This window comes from Quercus suber, unplaced genomic scaffold (assembly GCF_002906115.3).
Source record: "Quercus suber isolate HL8 unplaced genomic scaffold, Cork oak 2.0 scaffold_104, whole genome shotgun sequence".
In the NCBI taxonomy this organism is placed as follows: Eukaryota; Viridiplantae; Streptophyta; class Magnoliopsida; order Fagales; family Fagaceae; genus Quercus; species Quercus suber.
Window position 1 is genome coordinate 1451470 of NW_027069569.1, and position 21531 is coordinate 1473000.

At 36.8% G+C, this 21531-nt stretch overlaps 1 protein-coding gene across 1 annotated transcript; it reads right to left on the bottom strand.

Annotated features, from left to right (window-relative positions):
• Positions 1-13308: 13308 nt before the first annotated feature.
• On the bottom strand, positions 13309-17448 carry LOC112005688 (aspartyl protease family protein At5g10770). The gene is made up of 3 exons (XM_065775049.1): positions 16632-17448; positions 14560-14997; positions 13309-14135 (listed from the first exon to the last, which is right to left on the bottom strand). Exons 1-3 carry the CDS (start codon positions 17446-17448, stop codon positions 13309-13311), a joined length of 2082 nt encoding a protein of 693 aa, XP_065631121.1.
• Between the last annotated feature and the right edge of the window lie 4083 nt (positions 17449-21531).

Genomic DNA, 21531 nt, shown 5'->3' on the forward strand with positions numbered 1-21531 from the left:
GCTTTAGGTCGTATATAGATCTCATCAACTTGCACACTTTTGATTCTTGACCACGAGATATGAAACCTTTTGGCTGGTCCATAAAAATTTCTTCTCGAATGTGTCCATTCAAGAAAGCTCTTTTAACATCCATTTGCCATATCTCATAATCATAATGTGCAGCAATTGACAATAGAATCCTTATGGACTTTAGCATGGCTACTGGCGAAAAGCCTCATAATCAATTCCAGCCTTTTGATTATACCCTTTTGCCACTAGCCTAGCTTTATAGGTCTCCACCTTACCACTAGGTCCTATCTTCCTTTTGTAGACCCATTTACAACCAATGGGCTTAATACCTTCTGGTTTGTCTACTAAGGTCCAAACCTGGTTGGTATACATTGAGTCCATCTCTGACTCCATGGCCCTTTTCCAATTCTCAACGTCCTTATCAGTCATTGCTTCTTGATAAGTAAAAGGATCATTATCAAGCTCCTCTGACTCCATTAGATAAATCTCATTTAACAAAGTGAGTCTAACTGGAGGCCTAATAGTCCTTTTACTACGTCGAGTCTCTTGTCTTTTGCTTGGCTCAGTAGGCACTATTACTTGCTCTTCATTATTCTCATTCAACTCAGCCATTGGGTTATCAGTTAGTTCATCAAGAGAAACTTTTGCTCTACTTTCATTTAAGCTATAATCTTCCTCAAGAAAAATAGCATTCCTGCTCACAAAAACCTTTTGCTCACTAGGATTGTAAAAATAGAAACCCGTAGACATTTTGGGATAGCCAATAAATAAACATCTATCACTCCTTAGTCCTAGCTTATCCATATTAGACTTTCTAACATGTGCTGGACAACCCCATATCTTTAAGTCATTTAGACTTGGTTTCTTACCAGTCCATAACTCATATGGGGTACTAGGAACTGATTTGGTAGGGACTCTATTTAATAAATAAACAGTAGTCTCCAAAGCATAACCCCAAAATGAAATTGGCAACTCTGACATGCTCATCATAGAACGAACCATATCTAATAAGGTTCTATTTCTTCTTTCAGCTACACCATTATGTTGAGGTGTGACAGGGGGAGTCAATTGAGAAATAATCCCATTTTCTTTTAGATATTCCTTAAATTGATCCAAGAGGTATTCTCCTCCTCTATCAGAGCGAAGAACTTTTATGCATTTTCCAACCTGTTTCTCAACCTCATTACGAAATTCTTTGAACTTTTCAAAGGATTCAGATTTATGTTTCATTAGGTACAAATAACCATACTTAGAATAATCATCAATAAAAGTAATGTAGTAATAGAAACCACCTCTTGACATGTAATTCATAGGACCACAAACATCAGTGTGTATTAATCCTAATACATCAGTGGCTCTAGCTCCCTTTCCTGTAAAGGGACTTTTGGACATTTTCCCTTGTAAGCAAAGCTCACAAATTGGATAAGGCTCTACCTTCAAAAGGTTCAATGGCCCATCATTTACCAATCTATTGATCCGGTCAATATTGATATGACCAAGCCTTAAGTGCCACAAATAGGTGGGATTAACGTCTCTTTTTCTTTTAAGAGATAACACACTGGCAGTAATATCATTTTCAACACAATTAATAGAATTATCAATAGAACTCAAAAAATAAAGACCATCTTGTAAAATGCCAGAAGTTACAAATTTATTATTAAACTTAACAACAAGTTTAGAAGTAAAAAGAAATGAATATCCTGAACAACCAAGTTTTGAAACTGAAATTAAATTTCTTCGCACTTCTGGCACATATAAGCAATCCTCTAAGACAAGAGTTCTACTAGAAGATAATTCTAAATAAAAGGTTCCAATGGCAGTGGCTGCAACAGTTGCACCAGTCCCCATCTTTAGGATCACTTCCCCTTCATTTAGCCTTCAGGTCTCCTTGAACCCCTGCAACATATTGCAAATGTGTGAGATTGTACCAGAATCTACACACCAAGAATCAAATGGACCATCCATTAAATTTGTTTCAATAACGAGAAAATTAGGCATACCTTCTGCAGGTTTGTCATTCTTCAGAGAAGCCAAATAATGGCGACAGTTTCTCTTCCAATGACCAGGCTTACCGCAATGGAAACAATTTCCTTTTGCTTTCTTTTTCTCAATGTCCTTGTTCACTTTGTCACCTTGAGCCTTATTAAATGACTGAGACCCTTTTCTCTTAAAGTTCTTACCCTTAGGCTTTAACTTAAGAGAAGAATCAGATTTTTCAGCCAACATTACAGTAGGCTTTTCTTTCTTGATGAGATCCTCAGCTGCTTTCAACATATTGAGCAGCTCTGACAATGTCAGTACCATCTTATTCATGTTATAGTTCATGATAAACTGATTAAAAGAATCAAGTAAAGATGCTAGGATCACATCAACTTGGGTCTCACTATCAATTTCTGCACCAAGCATATCCAATTCGTTGATGAAAGAAATCATCTTCAGGACATGTTCCCGAACTGGAGTTCCTTCCACCATTTTGGTGGACATGAGATTTTTCATAGCAATTTGTCGTGCACTTCTGCTTTGTTCTCCAAACATCTCTTTGAGGTGCAGCATCATATCTTGTGCTGTAACTAGGCCTTGGCATTGTTTTTGCAACACATTGGTCATAGAGGCCAATATGTAGCATTTAGCCATTTCATCAGCCTCATGCCACTTATTAAATGCATCTCTTTGTGCCTCAGTGGCATCAGCTAAAGCTAGTGCTGGTGCCTCAGTATTAAGGACATGAGCTATCTTATCAGCAGTGAGAACAATGATTAGGTTCCTTTTCCAATCTACATAGTTTGGTCCAGACAAGCGATTTTCATCCAAAATCTTAGTTAAGGGATTAAAATTGGTCACAATGAATCTGCAAAATAATATAAAATAATATTTTCACATACATATAGCCATCATATTCAGGTTTTTAAATAACTAATGGTACCTCCCACAAGAACAAAATATCATAGATTCCCAGAATAGAATATAACAATTATATTCATAAATAGTTCGAAGTGGGCATCGGGAACCCTTACCTCGCATGCTCCAATAATTTCTTTTGAAATATACTGTGCACACCATATAAAGGCAAATAGATACTATTCATCATAATTTCATCTCATGTTTCTAATTTTATTTAATTTATCTATGACTCCCAATTTACTTTTGGCCTCCAAATCAAACATGTTTTACACTATTTTAGTGGTCATGTTTATTTGGATAAGTGCAAACCATTATCTGAGTGTGATATATGTACTAGTATGATTATGTTGCTATTTTAGCCACACTCCCACCAGTCATACACACACCTGTCTTCCCAAGAAGTAAACAAGAGCAACTACCAAACCAAAATCAAGTCTATCCTTTTGGCTTCAACAAAGTTTTAATTTAATAGAGCCTTTATTCACCGACAATGGAGGGCCATAGGAATTATTTTATAAAATAATCCTATTTAGCACTTAATATATATCAGTACTGGGATTATTTAAATATTATTCTTTTATGTATCTAATACAACTCCCACTAATTGGGATTCAAAACTTCAATTCGGCAACACTCAAGATTTTACCAATATAAAAAGGTGAGTCATTGAACCAATATATATCAATATGGGTTACACAGATAAGCACATATACATGTATATTGGTTCATAATAGACAATCTATAAAAGACAATCTATAAAGCATAAAAGACAATCTATAAAGTATGCACAGGAAACCGTAATGGACAATCCATAAAGCAATAGTCACGAAACCATAACAGGCAATCCATAAAGCAATAGTAGCGCTACTGCGCACAACTCAAGATTATATCAATATGCCACTTCTCCGAATATCAATTATAGCACATATATCAATATGCCACTTCTCCGAATAAAAACAATTAACATATCATATATGTATCAATCACGGCATATAGGAAAAATCTCGGCAAACATACTGATATTAAATAACAATTTAAAATCCATGATTAGTTGTGGTTTGCTCTAATACCATTGAAAGTTTTGCGGAAGTAATATAGAACAAAAATTTATATTTTCATTTAAAGATCGTTGTACCACACAACCATAGATTCTAAATAGAACAAAATTGCGTACCTCTCTTAGCAACCCAAGCGTGTTGCCTCCCAGGGTATTCACGTCTCTCTCTCTATTTCTTTTGAGTTTTCAGAAGACTGCAGTATCACACAGTAGTTCTGATGGCCAACCACTAAATATGATATTATAAAATCTTATTTTATAGTAGACTTCTAAAACCCTAGAGAGAGATTGGACGTGGGATCCTTAGGGATCCTAATCTTCAGCCGTAGGATTTATTAATAACTTTTTTGAACGTTATTGACTTTTCTTGAAACTCTTTCCAAAAATATTCCTTAATTTTCTCAATCATATCAAGAAAATATTTGAACTTCTACAAATTGCAATAATGTCCATCAACACATTGCAATTGACCCCTGAAGATTAGAGAATTACAAATGAGGTCCCATTACTTACAATTTTATATCTATGTCCTTCCACCATACTATATTCCCATAAGCCACTATGACTAGATTAATATCACTGTCATGTCCCTAGCTTATGTAACCCTTAATTTCTTGATTTCATAATTTCTATTGGACTCCAAAATATCTTCAAAAACTCTTTAAATGTATATATACAATATTATATATATGAAAAACATTTTTGAAAAAATGTCACCGGCCAGTTTTGTTTTGAGTCCAACTTCAATATGAAAATCAACTGAATATACTATCTTTTTTAGAGACTGGTGGATTCATTGTTGAGCATTTATATATTTTACTCATTACACACATAACCCAACATGTGTGTATATAGCCTTTAAAAATCGGCATCACCAGTTGACATTGTCAAAGTTATGTGCATAATAAATAAATATACACAAACCCCTCATGTTTAAGGACAATAGAAAAATTGTGATAGGACAACCTTTTAATTAACAATGATCGCTCCATAAGGTGTCCTTGATCGGATCCAATTCAGTGTATGTACTTGTTACATTACACCCACTTGTCTGCTTAAAGTCACTACCTCAATGATGGAGTAAATCATCCTATCATATAGCAGCACAACAAGTGTAGGCTTTAGTGGTAATATTCAATTAATATCCACAGCTTAGAACAATTTAATAATCTATGAAAAATCATTACTCCCTGTCTTTGGTTCCTTAACCATTAACACGATTTTTCTACAGAGGTGACATCACATGCCACATTTAAACAATGAAATATACCAATAAAATAATGAATGTGAAAATAAATTTTTATTATCAAATAAAAAATGCATAATATTGTTTTTTAGGGCAAATAATTCTAACACTTTTATTTTGGGGATAAGTGCAATAAAAGTAGAATTTATAGAATCTGGAATAGAACCTAAATTTAAAGCAGTCGGAACTACCTCCGTCACATCTTTACCAACAATTTGCCAAAATGATTTGTAAAATATAAGGGACATGCCATTTGGGCCTAGGGCTGTAAGGGGGGCCATTTGGTGGAGAGCTTTATGCACCTCCTCAGCATTTTATGGCCTATTTAAGCTAGTGTTCATCTCATCAATGACTGTAGGAAGTAAGCCATTCAATATCTCATCAAAGCCATCCAGATTTGAAGTAGTGAACATGGTACTAAAATAAGAGCTTGCCAATCTGCCCATTTGTTCTTCATTTTCTATCCAATTGCCAAGATCATCTTCCAAACCCAAAATATAATTATGTTTGTTTCGTTGATTTGCCATGTAATGAAAGAATCTAGTGTTGCGGTCCCCCTCCTTTAATCATTCAATGTGGGATTGTTGTTTCCACATTGTTTCCTCTTTTACCTTAAGCAATTTAATATCCTTACGAGGCCTCTCAGTCTAGTTTGGATTGGTACTGTACAAACTAGCCTCCTCAACATACAAAACTCTAACCGGATTAACATCATCTAAATTAGCCCATGATTGTTGAACCACATCCTCACAAGACTTATCTTTTAGCCACATTGCCTCAAACCGGAATAGCCGCCCCTTCCTATAGAACCTTTTTTGCTCAGCATCTGAAATGAGAAGGATGGGTCTATGGTCCAAATGGAAGCACTCTAAGTGATGAATGCGTGAAGTAAGGAACCTTAGAAACCAATCCATTGTCGCCACCCCATGGTCTAATCGAATCCAAACATTACGGTCACCCGGTCTTCTATTGTACCAAGTAAAAGGGAAACCATTAAACACAAGATCTTTAAACCCACAATAATCCAATGCATCCCAAGACCCCTGCATTTGTCTTTCAGGCTGATCCTTGTTTCTCTTCAAGTTTAAGTATTTCATTAAAAAATCACCCATGCAAATCCAAGGTAAAGTGTGTCTATGGCTCAAATCTCTAAGTAGATTCTAGGAATTTTCCCGGCTGGCAGTTTCAGGTTCTCCATATAAACCCGTGAAACGCCAGGCGTCATCCATTCCTTAATCCATCACCCCATCAATGTGATTATCAGAAGAAGTGAGAACTTTCATTGCAAAATCATCTTTCCATAGCAAAGCTAGCCCCCCATCCCCCTATTATGATGAGGGACAACAAAATAATTTTCGTATTGCATTTTACGACTTATTCTCGCAACAACCTCCTTATCAACCTTGGTCTTTATAAGGAAAACCACTTTGGGATCTTTTTTGCCAACCAAGTCAGCAAGTTCGGCTTCTTTCTATGGGTTCTTAAGCCCACGATAGTTCCAGCTAAGGCACCTCATTGTGCCTGGTGGTGTTGGAAACCAGCCACCATCAGAATATTTTCTTTGTACCCATCACCAACCCCGGACGCCTACTCTCTTAAATCTCTCCATATTAGAACTTGTATCTGATTCCCCAACCTCACGCAATAGTTTTGTCCATTTTTTCTTAGAACTTTTCAAAGGTTGTGTGGCTGCCTAGTTTGTTATGTTTGCTAGGGGGGATTGTTTTGCACTAAATGAGAAAGTACCATGAAGCCCCTTACTATTAACTAAGTCCACAGAGTTCTCAACAATATCACTGGATTCATTACTATGCGAGTTATCAAGACTAGAGAAGACCACACCTGATGGTTCGGCCTCCATGGAATTTGCCTCAGTCCTAAGATTGTCTTTCACACCCCCCTTGCCGGAATTGGATACATTAGCTCCTTGGCTGGACAAGTCTTTTGTGGTTGACAATTTTCTCTCCATTGCAAGTCCCTTCTTCCAAAGCGGTGCACCACGAGAACTTCTAGACACCACCACCACTATTTTTTGGGTATGTCACACCAGATCAACACGAAGCCATTCCCCATACTGTTGATCTTCTTTTTTCAAACTCCCTTTCCCTCGAATCCACACTTCGTAGTCTCTCTCACTGTGAGTAACCCTCCTACACTAATAACAGAAGTTGGGAAGCCGTTCAAATTTAAGCAACGCCCATCCAACATGCTTTCCCTCTGACCACAGCTTGTAGCACCGTGGAAAGGGCTTAGTGATATCAATCAAAACCCGAATTCATAAGAACTCACCCCCCTCACCATCATCCTCCGGATCAACCACATGTACTATAGACCCAATTGTGTTACCCACTGCTTCGCCTATCGCTTGTGTAAGACACTGGTCTGGGACATTGTGCAGTTGCACCCAAAAAGTAATAGAATTGAAGGGAAGCAAGGGAGTGGACTTTACATCCACAGCACGACGAAAAACAACAATGCTTTTATCGTAGGTCCATGGTTCAAACTCCAACATTTGTTCTAAATCCATCACATTGTCAAACTCAAACAATAAGATATTACTGTCAATGTCTCGAATCTTCATCTCTCCGATAAGCTTCCATAGCGGTTTAAAGGTTTGATTGACTACCTCTGCGTTAACCACTCTCTTTGTAAAAAATTTTGCTGCTAAACGAACAATGGTAACCTCTTTTTTCTGAGGTACATCAACCCTATGCTCTTCTTCTTCTGTCAAGGAAAACCAAGAACAGAGATCCTTAATGTTTGCCATGTCACTGAGATGGGCAACCACACCACACCGTAGTAGAGAAATACAAAAACCAACTTCTGTCCTATCAAACACAAGGGCTTGAAGGGAACAGAGAAACCTCCACGAAGGGAAGGACAAAATTCTACACACAATATTAGGAAAACCTAACTAGAGAAGCCTTAGCAGATAAACCCTAGGCGGCGTGAGAGAAACCCTAGAATCTAATGTCGTTTTATCATTAGTCAATTAAACTGCTTGGCTTTTAACTGATGTTGGTCAAAATGAAATTTTTTTTGGGTAATTATTACCGTGTAAGATGTATGTTTAGACAAGTTGAAATTACACGACTTTAAAATGTTATGGACATTATACTTCTCAATTAATTATCAAGGACCTTTTTTCTCCCAAAAAAAAAAAAAAAAATCAAGGACCAAGTAATCAAATCGGGTTTTCTAACCTAGAAGGTTTTTCTTTTGATTTTTCAATGAGGTTTGAGTCGTTTGACATACACAAAAGATGCATTAAAATGAAAACATCAAAATGTACCACCAAAAAAAAAAAAAAAAACAAAAAAAAACTATTATATTTAATTATTTATATACATATAAGTAAAGAAAAAAAAAAAAAAAAAAAAAAAAGAAAAAGGAAAAAAAAAAAAAAGATGCTTCATCACACGCTATGACACTCTCCTAGTTCTGCCATTGTTTGGGAGTAATGCCATGACAAACATTTTTCATAATTATTTTTTCACAACTTTTAAATTATTAGAGTTTTTGATTGGAACTAATCACTTTTACTTGGATTTATTATTGATGCAACTTTTAGTATGCATCAATTACAACAAATTATGTCAATAATTGTGTGAAAAGAAATTTGCATTTTTTTTTTTATAAATTTCTAAATAATCAATTCCAAAAGTTGTGAAATGACATGTCCTTGGACTTATTGCATTGTTCCATGAACATTCTTTTTGTTACTATTCTTGTATTAGGTTTGACATACACAAAAGATGCATTAAAAAGCAAGCATCAAAATGTACCCAAAAATAAAAGAACACAAAACAAAACTATTATATTTAATTATTTATATACATATAAGTAATGGGGAGACAGGTTTAATGGGAGAAATTGAATCAAATAATTTGGGGATTGCATTAAAAAGAAGGGAAAAGACAACATTATATGTGGGGAATTAAACTTATTAAGGATAAGTTTAAATTATTAGAATATATTTAGATTGCTTAATTTTCTCATTAACTAATGAATTTAGGTTTGACTTGCCCAATAGTAATCTAGTTTAGTCAAATTTCTAATCTATTATGGTTATGGATGACCAAATTCAAAACTCCACTAAAAAACTATGGCAACTTTAGTGGATAGAATGGACTAAATAGGACAGATTATGACCGTATGGACTGAATAGGAAAGAATAGGCCAAATAAAACCAATGTGGATCGAATAAGACTTTTGAATATTTATCATTTTAATTACATTTTTAGAGCTCAAATTTCTAGTTTTTAATGTCTATTAAAATTAAGAAAAAATGAATTTTTAAGCTAAACTTAAAAATGCAACTTACAAAAAGAATCAATTTAAGGCCCAATTAGTCTAAAATGGATTGAAGGGGACCAAAATTGATTGAGTGGATCAAATTGGACCGAAGTAGACCTAATCTATATATATAATAATAGGTGAAGCAGAGAGAGTGTGAAATTGAATTCCAAATTAGGACTCTAATTTTGTGCCATGTGTTTAGAATCTGAAATTGAAGTTGAATTTTGCATCATGTGGCTAAATATATGTGGACTCATTCTCATTAAAACCACTTCTATGTATTGGGTCAAGTGAGTTACTATGCTAATTAAGTTTTTTCTTGATTTTGCAGTCAAATGTGAAAACCAAAGAGATTAATATCGGTGATAAGAACTTGGTTTGGGTACATTGCATAATTTCCAAAAAGATATCAAAGCTAGAGTTTGCATCTTTGTTATAAATTGCTTACAAAGTTTGCATCTTTACATTTGCACTGAGTTTCGGATTAAAGTACTTTCTTCTTGGTTCTGACACTGAGTTTTGTTTACTATTCACTTACAAAGTTTGCATCTTTACATTTGTTATAAATTGCTAATATGTGATTAGATGCACATTATGCCTAAAATTCACTATCCTTATATTTGGCTTTTTGTTCAGGTTTGGCACCTATAACAATGAAGAAAGCACTGTTGTGGACCGATGGATGATACTTTTTGTAGGTTGCAAAGGAACTTAGTGATCAATGGAATCTCACGCGAATTGGAGAGGACCTGATTGTAGATGTCTGGATGGTAGATGTGAGTTACTATGTTTTTAAAATTTTCAGTGAAGGTAAAGGTTATGAACAATGTAAATTTTCCGGAGAGAGATTTATTATTCTATATTTACGCAAGTTTGGTCGCCTTCTTGGAGTGGATCACTCCACCCTGTCTTTCTACTGGAATTTTTTATTCAGATTGTTACAATTTAATCCAAAATTTTATTTGAATTTTCCTATTGTTACTACTATCATATATTATCATTCCAATTATTCAATTAGAATCTGAAATTGGAGTCCAATTTTACTATGCACGTGTACAATCTAATTCTTTTTAATTTTGCTGTCATATGCAGAAGCCAATGAGATGAAATTAATAACACATTAAACACTTATGCTTTGGGAATCGGTAGTACCAATCTAAATCCATTGGATCTGTTTCGTGATAATACAACAATATAAAAACACGCACAAACCCATCTCTCTATAAAAAGAGATTGGAGAGAATTTCTTTTATCAGCCATAGAACTTCAGAGGTTTTTTCTTCACACAAATACCCATCATGTTACAAAATGACCCATCGTACAACTCTGAGGGTTTTTTTTTTTTTTTTTTTTTTTAATTTAAAAATTTTTAAGCTGTGAAAATTTCAATCACCAATAGAGATTGAAGATTCAAAAGTGTGAATTGATCTTTTGGATAAACATTGTCACCAAGGTTCATCTTTCTGTGTAAAATATATATACTGCTAAGTTTTGTTAATGAAATTTTCTGGTTAATAATATAAATTTAGACTTAGCTGAGCATAAACTTATGATTAATAATATATCCATTCCTGTGCGGTAGCACGGGGCTACATACTAGTTGGATATAATAGAAATTGTTTAATTTTTAGAAAGAAAAAATTATCTTCAAATATTCCCACGCATCACGTGGGCCTGCGACTAATTTTAGCAAAAGAGAAGCACGGGCAGTTTGAACTTTGAAGTTACTTTATCTGCCCTTTTGTTTTTTTGTTGGTTTTCATTGTATTTGGCCTATAGAAGCAATTTAGCTTTGCTCTTTTTATTCAAAAGAAATTAGAACTCTGATAATGTTGAAATGAACTTCTATAAGTGGAATCATAATCTGAATGTAATCCTTATGTTTGGTATGGCACATCCACATTCATGAGTTTTAAGCCTGTTCCATAGGGTTCCTAATCCTATGGCTTTTTCAATGGCGTTATAATTTATCTTTATCACTTTCGTGAATGATTTGAGTTCTTATAGGTGACTGACTTTTATACGGCAAAACAATTGCTTCTCAAAATTATTATCTATTCTCATAATTGAAAATTAACAGCTTTGTAAAACTAATTGTGTATTAAATTTTATAGGAAAAAGAAATTAAATCGTATAATAGTTTAGAGAAAAACTTCCATTAATTAGCCAATCATATTTCATTCACATGTTGTGGTATTGGGAAGTCAATATTAATAAGAACCCATAATCAAAATGGATTGGGCTGTCCCATTCATCTTGAGGAGAAGGATAACCACACGGGGTGCGGCTTGATGGTAGGAGTTCTAGTTTCAGCACAAAGAGAGGAGCGGTTTGAGTGATAGCCCTAGAAATGCCCGTGTGGTACACGTGGTATTACTCATTATTGTCACGTGAAGTGGAGTGGAGTTGATGAGCCCACACCGAAGATCCCTTCTTTTTTATTCAAAAAAAAAAAAAAAAAAAGGCACGAGAAGGACAACATGACCTAAAGATTTAGGGGGGAAGAAATCCTCATAATACAACCCAGAGGTCTCTTATAAATAGCAGGGAGCCCGTAGTGCACATGAATGAAAAATTGAAAGCTTACACTTCTCTAACAAATTTTCTATTGAAAGAATTATCTCTGAATTTGCCACCGGAGTATCCTAATTAAATTGGTTGATTCTGGGTATAGTTCATAGGCTTTTCTCTTTGTTTTCTTATCTCAGGTTATCCACCATTAATTGGATGATTGTTGAGAATTAAAGGGAGCTAGGAATATCTCTGTAACTTTCTCTTTGAATCCATTTCCCCCTCACCTCACATGTGAAATCCAAATTTACAACATAAATATAGTGGGAATTGGGGAGTATGCTAAGAGTCTTATAGCTAAGTAATATTGTATGCTCTCCATTATGAAAAGAATTAGGATTCAAATCCTCCCTCCTCTTTCTATAACAATCGAATTATTAAAAAAGAAAAGTTTGGAATATGGTAAAAAAAACATAAATACATTTCATTCTTTTAAAGAGCTAGCACAATATGATCTTACTCTCATGATTCTCTAAAATTCTATGTTAATTTAGCATAATATTCAATGCCTATTACTATTAGAATACCATTACTAAAAATTCATTAAAATGAAAGTAGAGATGGTGAGGAACTACTTTATTTGTTTTATTATTTATTGTATCTGGCATATAGATGCATTTGGCTTTACTCTAATTGTTGTATTCAGCATTTATAAACAAATATTTATTAGAACTATTTTCTTTTATCCATGCAAGATTTTAGTGACATAACAATAATTAAATAATTCACTTAAACATGAAATTGGGATTTTAAGAATTTTAAGTTGGGGTTACTAGTACATTCTAACCTAAAATCAGTTATCATTATTCAATCTATGGTGAAATAAGATTTTAAATAACTTAACACCATTTCAGTCAAAAAAGAACTTGCCACCATATTCACTTTTACATGTATTAAAACTAAAATTTCATTATATAAATGAAGAAGAACTTGAGGAGTTCTGACATAGATTTCCTCTAATTTCGCTCAAATTTTATTTTAAACATTGAGGATTTTACTAGGATTTTTCTAATTTCTAAATCACTAATCCTCAAAAGGTCCAAGAGATACCTTTGATAATTATGGTACATTTGAGATCTTGTCCAATGACCTTCATTAACATTTCCATTCATTTTATCAATGGATTTATTTATTAGAATATCTCAATCCATAATAATTCCCACCACGAGCTAACACAAAGGTTTTCTTTGTTACTCGCTAACTTTATTATATTACTATTACTCCATTAGCTACAACCACCAGGACGAAACCCAATCCTCCCTCTGACAACATCATACACCACTTCTAATCCTTTTTGTTGTTCATTCCCGAAAATGGCAATGTTGCTTGGATTACTATTTCCAGCAAAGGCCAAACAAGCTTCCGTTTGGCTCAACATGACAATTACTCCCACTTTGTCCAAATCCACCCTCACATCACCATCGAAAAAAAAGCTTATGCGCGGAATTGAAACAGATTGGCTCTTGCTAAGGTCATAGCATGTATCAAATAGTGAAATACTCGAGCTTGTCATTGGATAATTACGCATCATTTCTCGAAATGTTGTTCGCAATGCATTGTATGCTGTAGGAGGTAAACGTGTAATAACCGTCCCAGAGTCAATGATAGTACCCGCAGTTGAAAAAACCGATGTGGGAATCGATAATCTTTGTCCACCCACACTTATTCCAACCAAGTTGAGGCCATATAATGATTTCCCTTGAGAAAGTGTTAAAATAGGTGTGAATTTTAGTGAACTCGAAATTTCACTGCCTTTTCCCAAAGTAAGGTACCCCGTTGAGCTAGTTGTGGAAGGTAGATAATACGAGAAAAATTGGCTGTACTTTTGAGCGGCTTGTTGCACAAGGGAAACTTGGCCGCGACCGAGGCCTAGCAACCCGGCAATGCCTTTGAAGAGGCCTTCGTTGTCTTGACCACAGCCAAATACGAAATTGTCCACCACGTCTGATTTTATGGTTAGCCTTTCTTTGCTGTAATATCCAATTGTAAACGAACCATCGCCATAGAATATACCGTATAAACACTTTGAATTGGAGCACTGTTGTTGGCTTCCTGTAGTGTTAATAAATGTTGAAATTATTGCATGTACCAAATCCTCAAATTTAGGATTCCTTAAAAAAAGTGTGTGAAACTGAGCAAGAAGTTAGAACTTCTTCAATTTACTTTTTGCAAAACGATTGGGATACTACTAATCTTGCTACTCAACAATATTATTTGAAATGAAGCTAGCGACAAAATATATAAATAGAAAAAATTTCATCAAATTAATGTCAAAATCCCCAAGCTTTGGAAATTCTAAATTCGTCATTCTATTACCATTATGTTAATTAGATGTAGAAAATACATTACGACCAATTTATTTTAATAAGTAAAGTTTATTAAAAATAGCTAATTTAATTGATTTACTAAAATAGGTATATAGTAATAGCAATACCCTTTCTATTATATTGAGTGGGATTGTATTTATATGGTTTACCTCTGGCAGAAGGGAGTTGAGCACACAAGGGTGTAGGACATGAAATGTTGGTGTAGGATGTGGATTTGGATGGGTCAAAGATTGGGTCTACTTGCTTATAGCACTGTCTTACGCATGGTTTACACTGTACCCAAGTGAGGTCGCTACCAGTGTCAAATGCCAGTTTTTGATCTGTTTTGGGAGTGCCGAGGCCAACGGTGACGATGTAGTTACCACTGCCGATGGTGAGACCAGATTTAGCTGGAATGGTGGTGGCCTGAGATTCTCTTAATTTGTTGCCATCTGAGTTGTTAGAGAACATGGAGTGGATAGAGTTGACTCTGGATTGGTCTTGAAGGAGGATTTCAGTGTAATTGATAACCTGCACTTGTTCTTTGTTGCTCTGGAAGCATGGGCCATATTTGTGTATCACCGTTAAGGATGCCTCCCCTTTAGGACCTGAACTTAAAATGGAGCATCAATTTGAATTTGGAACAGTACATAAATATATGAATTTTGAATATACCGGGGATCAAAACAAAATAATTCTTGCATTTAATCAGTTACAGCATGCTTTTACGTCCATAAAGAATATTATAAAAACGATAAAAACCAATGCAGAAAAAAGAAGAAGATAAAATAAGTTGTTACCCACATATTACATAAATAATTACGTTAGATTTGTCAAAATGATCAATTTTTTTAATTAATAACTTGTTACGATTGTGCTTATTGATTTTTCAAATTCTGAAACGTTGCTCATTGTCTCATTATTGGTGCTATAAAGATAATAATTTAATCAGCTTCAACATTTTTTAACAACATGAAATTCATAATTTTTTTGAGTCAATTTAACATGAATTTGAGTCAATTTTGCTTCTTTTTTTTTTATTTTTTTATTATTTATTTATTTTTTTTTTTTTTATGAACCGGAAAATTTTCTATTTTTTTTTTTTTTTTTTTTTTTTTTGTGGATGTCCGTCCACTTTCTTCATGGACATGCATGAACATGCGACTATCCATTTTTTTGTTAATGGACATGCACTCGTCCTCCCTTTTTATTTATTTATTTATTTATTTTTATTTTTATTTTTTTTTGGCGGATGTCCATCCACCTTTTTCATGGACATGCATCCGTCCATTTTATTTTATTTTATATTTTATATTTATTTTTTTGTCCATCCACTTTTTGGGTTGTCATTTTTTGGTCGTGGACTTGTTAAGGTGACTAAGTGTTACCTCGTCACCTTGTTGGTCGTCCACTTGTTGAGGTGACTAAGTGTTACTTCGTCACCTTATTGGTCGTCCACTTGGGGTCGTGGACTTGTTGAGGTGACTAAGGTGACTAAGTGTTACCTCGTCACCTTGTTTATCGTCCACTTGGGGTCATGGACTTGTTGAGGTAACTAAGTTTTACCTCATCACCTTGTTGGTCGTCCACTTGGGGTCGTGGACAAGTGGACGTGGACTTGTTAAGATGACTAAGTGTTACCTCGTCACCTTGTTGGTCGTCCACTTGGGTCGTGGACTTGCTGAGGTGACTAAGTGTTACCTTGTCATCTTATTGGTCGTCCACTTGGGGTCGTGGACTTGTTGAGGTGACTAAGTGTTACCTCGTCACCTTGTTGGTCGTCCACTTGGGGTCGTGGACTTGTAATTTTCATCCTCTTGGGATGATTCGTCCACTTTGTGGACTGAAATTTATATTCGTCATCTTTTATGGACTTGTAATTTTCATCTTTCTTGGGATGATCCGTCCACTTTGTGGACTGAAATTTATATCCGTCCTCTTTTATGGACTTGTAATTTTCATCCTTCTTGGATGATCCGTCCACTTTGTGGGAGCGTTTACCCTCTTGAGGTGATCCGTCCATCTTGTGGACTTTGTAGGAATACAGGTAGAAAAACATAGTTGTGTCTGAATATCCCTCTTATTAAAAAATCATGCATTTGTAGAAAAGTACTTACCCCCTTGGGCTTAAAAACATATTCTAGCAAAAAATTGACTAAGTAAAACTAAAAAACTAAATAAACTAGGAAATTAGGGAGCACCGTTGTTCTTCATATTATCTCTACTGGTAGTATTTTCGTACGTGCTCCGTGTACCATGGGTGCTGCAACTTTTACCCGTCCAGTGTTTCGAGGTGGTAGGTTCCCTTCCTTTGCCATGGTCCGTTGCTCTTCTATGCACATGGTCTGTTGATGATCTTCCATCTCCATCATGGCAATGTAGCACTCACGTGCGGCCACCTGATTTCCTTGTAGCTCTCCAACCCCGTACTCCGTAGGAAACTTGATCATTAGGTGGTATGTTAACGTTACCGCCTTCCATGAATTAAGGGTGGGTCGTTCGATGATAGCATTATAAGCGGATGAGCAGTTGACCACAAGGAAAGTCACATCCTTAGTGATTTGCTGAGGATAATCACCTAATGTTACCGAAAGCATGACCGCGCCCAATGGGAATACCTTCGTACCTCCAAAACCAACCAACGGAGCATTTGTTGGTATTAACCGTTTTCTATCAATCCTCATCTGTTGGAACGCTAGGTAGTATAGGATGTCTGCTGAGCTACCATTGTCGATTAGCACCTGGTGCATGTTGATGTCCCCCACTCGTAAGGTGACGATAAGTGCGTCATCATGAGGGTGGTGAAGACATCGGGCATCCTCTTCTGAGAATCTTACGATCGGGCTATCTATCCGTGCTATCTTTGGTATAGAGCCCGTTAGCTGGACGTTATGAACCATCCTAAGGTATGTCTTTTTGGCCTTCTTGGACGACCCCATAATTGTCATACCCCCTACGATCATTCTTATATCCCCTATAGGTGGTCTGGGGCGCTCATTTTCTCGTTGAGGTGGCTGCTCTTGATGTTGCTGATCTATCCTTTCCTTGCTGACGAACATCTGCAATTTTCCCTGTCTAATAAGGGCTTCGATTTGCTATTTTAAGTTGTGGCAATCAGCCGTATCATGTCCGTGATCATGGTGGAAACGACAATACTTGTCCCTAGATCGCTTATTGGGATCTCCCTTTAACTTTTTAGGAAAGGTCAGGGATCCTTCGTCCTTGATCTGCATTAGTACCTGGTCTATTGGGGCAGTCAACGGGGTGAAATTCGTGAATTTTCCCACAGGGGGCTTGGAGCGTTTGTCATCCTTTCGATCTTGGTCCTGTCGGGCATCTTCCTGCCTTTCTCTTTTTCTTGGCTTTTTGTCTCAAGCCAAAAGTGCGTCCTCAGCGTTCATGTACTTAGTAGCCCTGTAGAGGACCTCCGACATCGTTTTTGGGTCATTTTTGTATAGAGAGAAAAGGAACATACCCTTTTGCAGCCCGTTTGTGAAGGCTGCTACCAGTATCTTATCGTCGGCTTCATCAATCGAGAGCGCTTCCTTATTGAAGCGCGTTATGTAGGATCTCAGTGTCTCATCCTCTTGTTGCTTAATGCTCATCAAGCATGCTGTGGACTTCTTATGCCTATGTCCCCCGATGAAGTGTGTAGTGAACTGAGTGCTTAGCTTCTTGAAAGTGCTGATGGAGTTCGGCGTCAGTCGACGGAACCATACCCGTGCGAGGCCCTTAAGCGTTGTAGGTAAGGCCCTACACATGATCTCGTCTGCTACCCCTTGAAGGAGCATTAGGGTCTTGAAGGTCTCTAGGTGATCCAGTGGATCCTTTACTCCGTCATAACTGTCTATGTGCGGCATGCAAAATTTATGAGGTAGAGGAAAGGCATTGACGGGGGTAGTGAATGGTGAGTCGGTTCTGTTGACTAGGTTATCAAGGTCGCTAGATACTCGTCCTTTGAGAGTGTTCATCATGACTTCCATCTGTTCCTTCATCACCTGCATCTCCGCAACAATAGAGGGTGGAGCCGCGCCCGTGAGGGATGGGAGGCTCATGTGTTGCCTCTCTGGTCTGCTCGGGGCGTTGCTGCCCTCAGGTTTTTCTAGGTTCCTCCTTTCAGTGCTGGTCCCTTCTTGATCTTCTTGTTGGTCATTTAGTACTGCATTCTTCTGGTGCAACTGTTCTTCCAGGTCGTGGTTCTATTTGGTTAGGCGCTCCACGGCAGCTGCGAGAGTTTTGACCTATCTCTCTAAAGTCGTCGTGGGTGGTTCCTCTCCTTGAACGTTGTTAGTGGTTGCCATAGATCGAGTGAGTACCATGCAACCCTTTTGTCTGGGAAATGATAATATGGCTTACGAATCTCAACTGTGTTTCCCACAGACGACACCAACTGATGATGCCGAAAAAATCACCAGTTAGCCACACGGTTCCAACTTGCTCGATACCAGACCTGCACAACACAGAAAAAAAAAGAAGACCTTACAGAGAGTACTGGTGTGGTACTGGCCAAAGACCCTCCGAAGGTTAAGTCAGAAGAGAGCTCCAATAATGCTAGAGAGTGTGAGCTTTAGAGAAATTGTGCGTACCTTTTTCTTGAGGGTCTTTGCGTTTTTATAGTAGCATAGGGCCAAACTCTTTTATTTGCGGAATAAGTCTTTTCCTTATAGGGAAGATACTTATTAACGCGTGTATATTCTAGAATTCTACTCATGTTAGGACTCTACAAAGCAGGACTAATCGTGTGTCGCAAGTATTTTCTATTTAAGGTTCTTTAGAGACCACATAATAATGGGCCGGATACCACGTGGCCGTTCGGTTTGTACATGCCATGTTTGTTCGTGCCACCTCCGTCTAGATAGCTTTGTCATGCATAATTTTTCCTCTTCAAATAAGAACCCATAATCAAAATGGATTGGGTAGTCCCCTTCATCTCGAGGAGAAGGACAACCACACGGGATGTGGCTTGATGGTAGGAGTTCTTGTTTCAGCACAAAGAGAGGAGCGATTCGAGCGATAGCCTCAGTAAGGCCCATATGATACACGTGGTATTACCCATTGTTGTCACATGGCATGGGGTCGATGAGCCCACACTAGAGACCCCTTCTTTTTTTATTTAAAAAAAAAAGTATGAGAAGGACAATTTGACCTAAAGATTTAGGGGGATGAAATCCTCATAATACAACCTAGAGGTCTCTTATAAGTTATAAGTAGCAAGGAGCCCATAGTCACTACAAAAAACGCGGGCTATAAATTGCACATGTATGAAAAATTGAAAGCTTACACTTTATCAAATTTTCTATTGAAAGAATTATCTCTGAATTTGCCACCGGAGTATCCTAATTAAATTGGTTGATTCTGGGTATAGTTCATAGGCATTTTTCTTTGTTTTCTTATCTCAGGCTATCCATCATTAATTGGATGATTGTTAAGAATTAAAGGGAGCTAGGAATATCTCTTTAACTTTCTCTTAGAATCCATTTCCCCTTCATCTCACACGTAAAATCTAAATTTACAACATAAATATAGTGGGAACTGGGGAGTACGCCAACAGTTTTATAGCTAAGTAGTATTGTATGCTCTCTTTTATATATGAAAAGAATTAGGATTCAAATCCTCCCTCCTGTTTGTTGTAACTATCGAATTATTAAAAAAGAGAAGTTTGTGTTACGTAACACTGCACTTAGCCCATGCATGGGTAGTGAGCCAAGTTTGCAGAGTCAACTTAGTGAGCTACCTCGGGACCATCAACAAGATAAGCTTAAAGTGGCCTGACTTGCTTGGGACTCCACTTTATAATTATCTCTTTTATCATCTATCTCTTTATGGTGGGCTTTTTTATATCCTGGGTTAGACTGCTCTTGTCATACTGTGGCCTAATGATTCTGGGATAGGAGAGTCAGAACTGGCTCAATTGAAACTAACCTTAAGCCAGCTTGTGTGCAAGCTAGGACCCCTGGCAGGGATCTTGGTCATGTGCCCATGGTAGGATACAGTCATAAAAACGTTACGACAGGAGAAACATAATATAGCAGGATAGCTAAAATATTTTAACTAAAGTACTTGCTACTGACCAAAGACAATGTTTAAACAATTTTGCAAAAGGAAAATACGATAATATAAGTATGGCATGAATAAATTAGCAACAAGAAAAATAACGTCAGCACTTGAACAATCATAATAAAAGAAGGAAGGGGGTTAGCCAGCTAAACTTGGCTCGTTGGTAGACTTAAGTTCAAGAAGAGAACCAATATCCAATGTGGGTAATCTCATAGGGGAATCCTGCCATAGAAATTACCTACTTTGGAAAATAGACCTAAGTGGCTTAATCTCATATTCTTAGCTTCCTAGAGAGGAGGCTATTGAGAGGGAGAAAAGTGGGTAGCCTATTGGTGCATGCTTTTTACTCACACTCTTGTTTTCTCTCTTCACTCTCGGCTCTCTTATTTTCTTTGTTTATCTTCTCTCTTTTTTTTTTTTTTTTTTTTTTTGTGTGTTTCTAATTCTCTTTTTTTTAGTGTTTTCTCTATTCCTTCTTGTTTTTGTTGTTTATTGTGCACGACTAAGGAATTTTTATACTACCTACCATGATAAGATTTACCATTTTACCCCTCAAATACTTTGGCCAGTTGTGGGTGTCCTTTCCAAACTGCCCACTGGTCTGTTGGCTACCTAGCCACCACCACTGCCTTGTGCTACTCGCGCCATGCTTCATTCGTAGAAAAAAGTAGTTTTGTTTTATTTTGTTGCTTCTCATGGCACTCCTATCTGGATAAGGGTTGGGTTTCTCTCTTACTAACTCCTATAGCATGCACCTAGTGATTTCAGCTTATCTTTGCCACTTTTGGTGATTTGGGTGATATGTCATCATTGCAAGACATTTCCCCAAAATAGCTTAAGCGGAAACCCCAGAATAGGCTTCCCCCTTCTCCTCACTACCAAACCATACACTCTCTTACCTCTGACCCATGACCCACCGCCCCTGTTTTGGCTGGGTACAAGTGGGTGGTGCCTGAGCCTTGTGCGTGCTCCATTCCCATATGAGTCTATTGCTTATCTAGTGTTCATGAATCATGCATTTGCCATTGCTTGTGGGTTTGTCTGGTCCTACTACGCGTTCTACTACTCGTTTAACTTATTTTGCC

Bases quoted from the DNA above. Each gene is read 5' to 3' on its own strand.
- LOC112005688 (XM_065775049.1), bottom strand. From the start codon at position 17,448: ATGTTCGTCAGCAAGGAAAGGATAGATCAGCAACATCAAGAGCAGCCA. The intron at 14,998-16,631 runs GTACGAAAATAC...TTTTAAGTTCAG, and splicing joins ACCCATGGTACACGGAGCAC to GTCCTAAAGGGGAGGCATCC. The intron at 14,136-14,559 runs GTAAACCATATA...TTAACACTACAG, and splicing joins TCAACTCCCTTCTGCCAGAG to GAAGCCAACAACAGTGCTCC.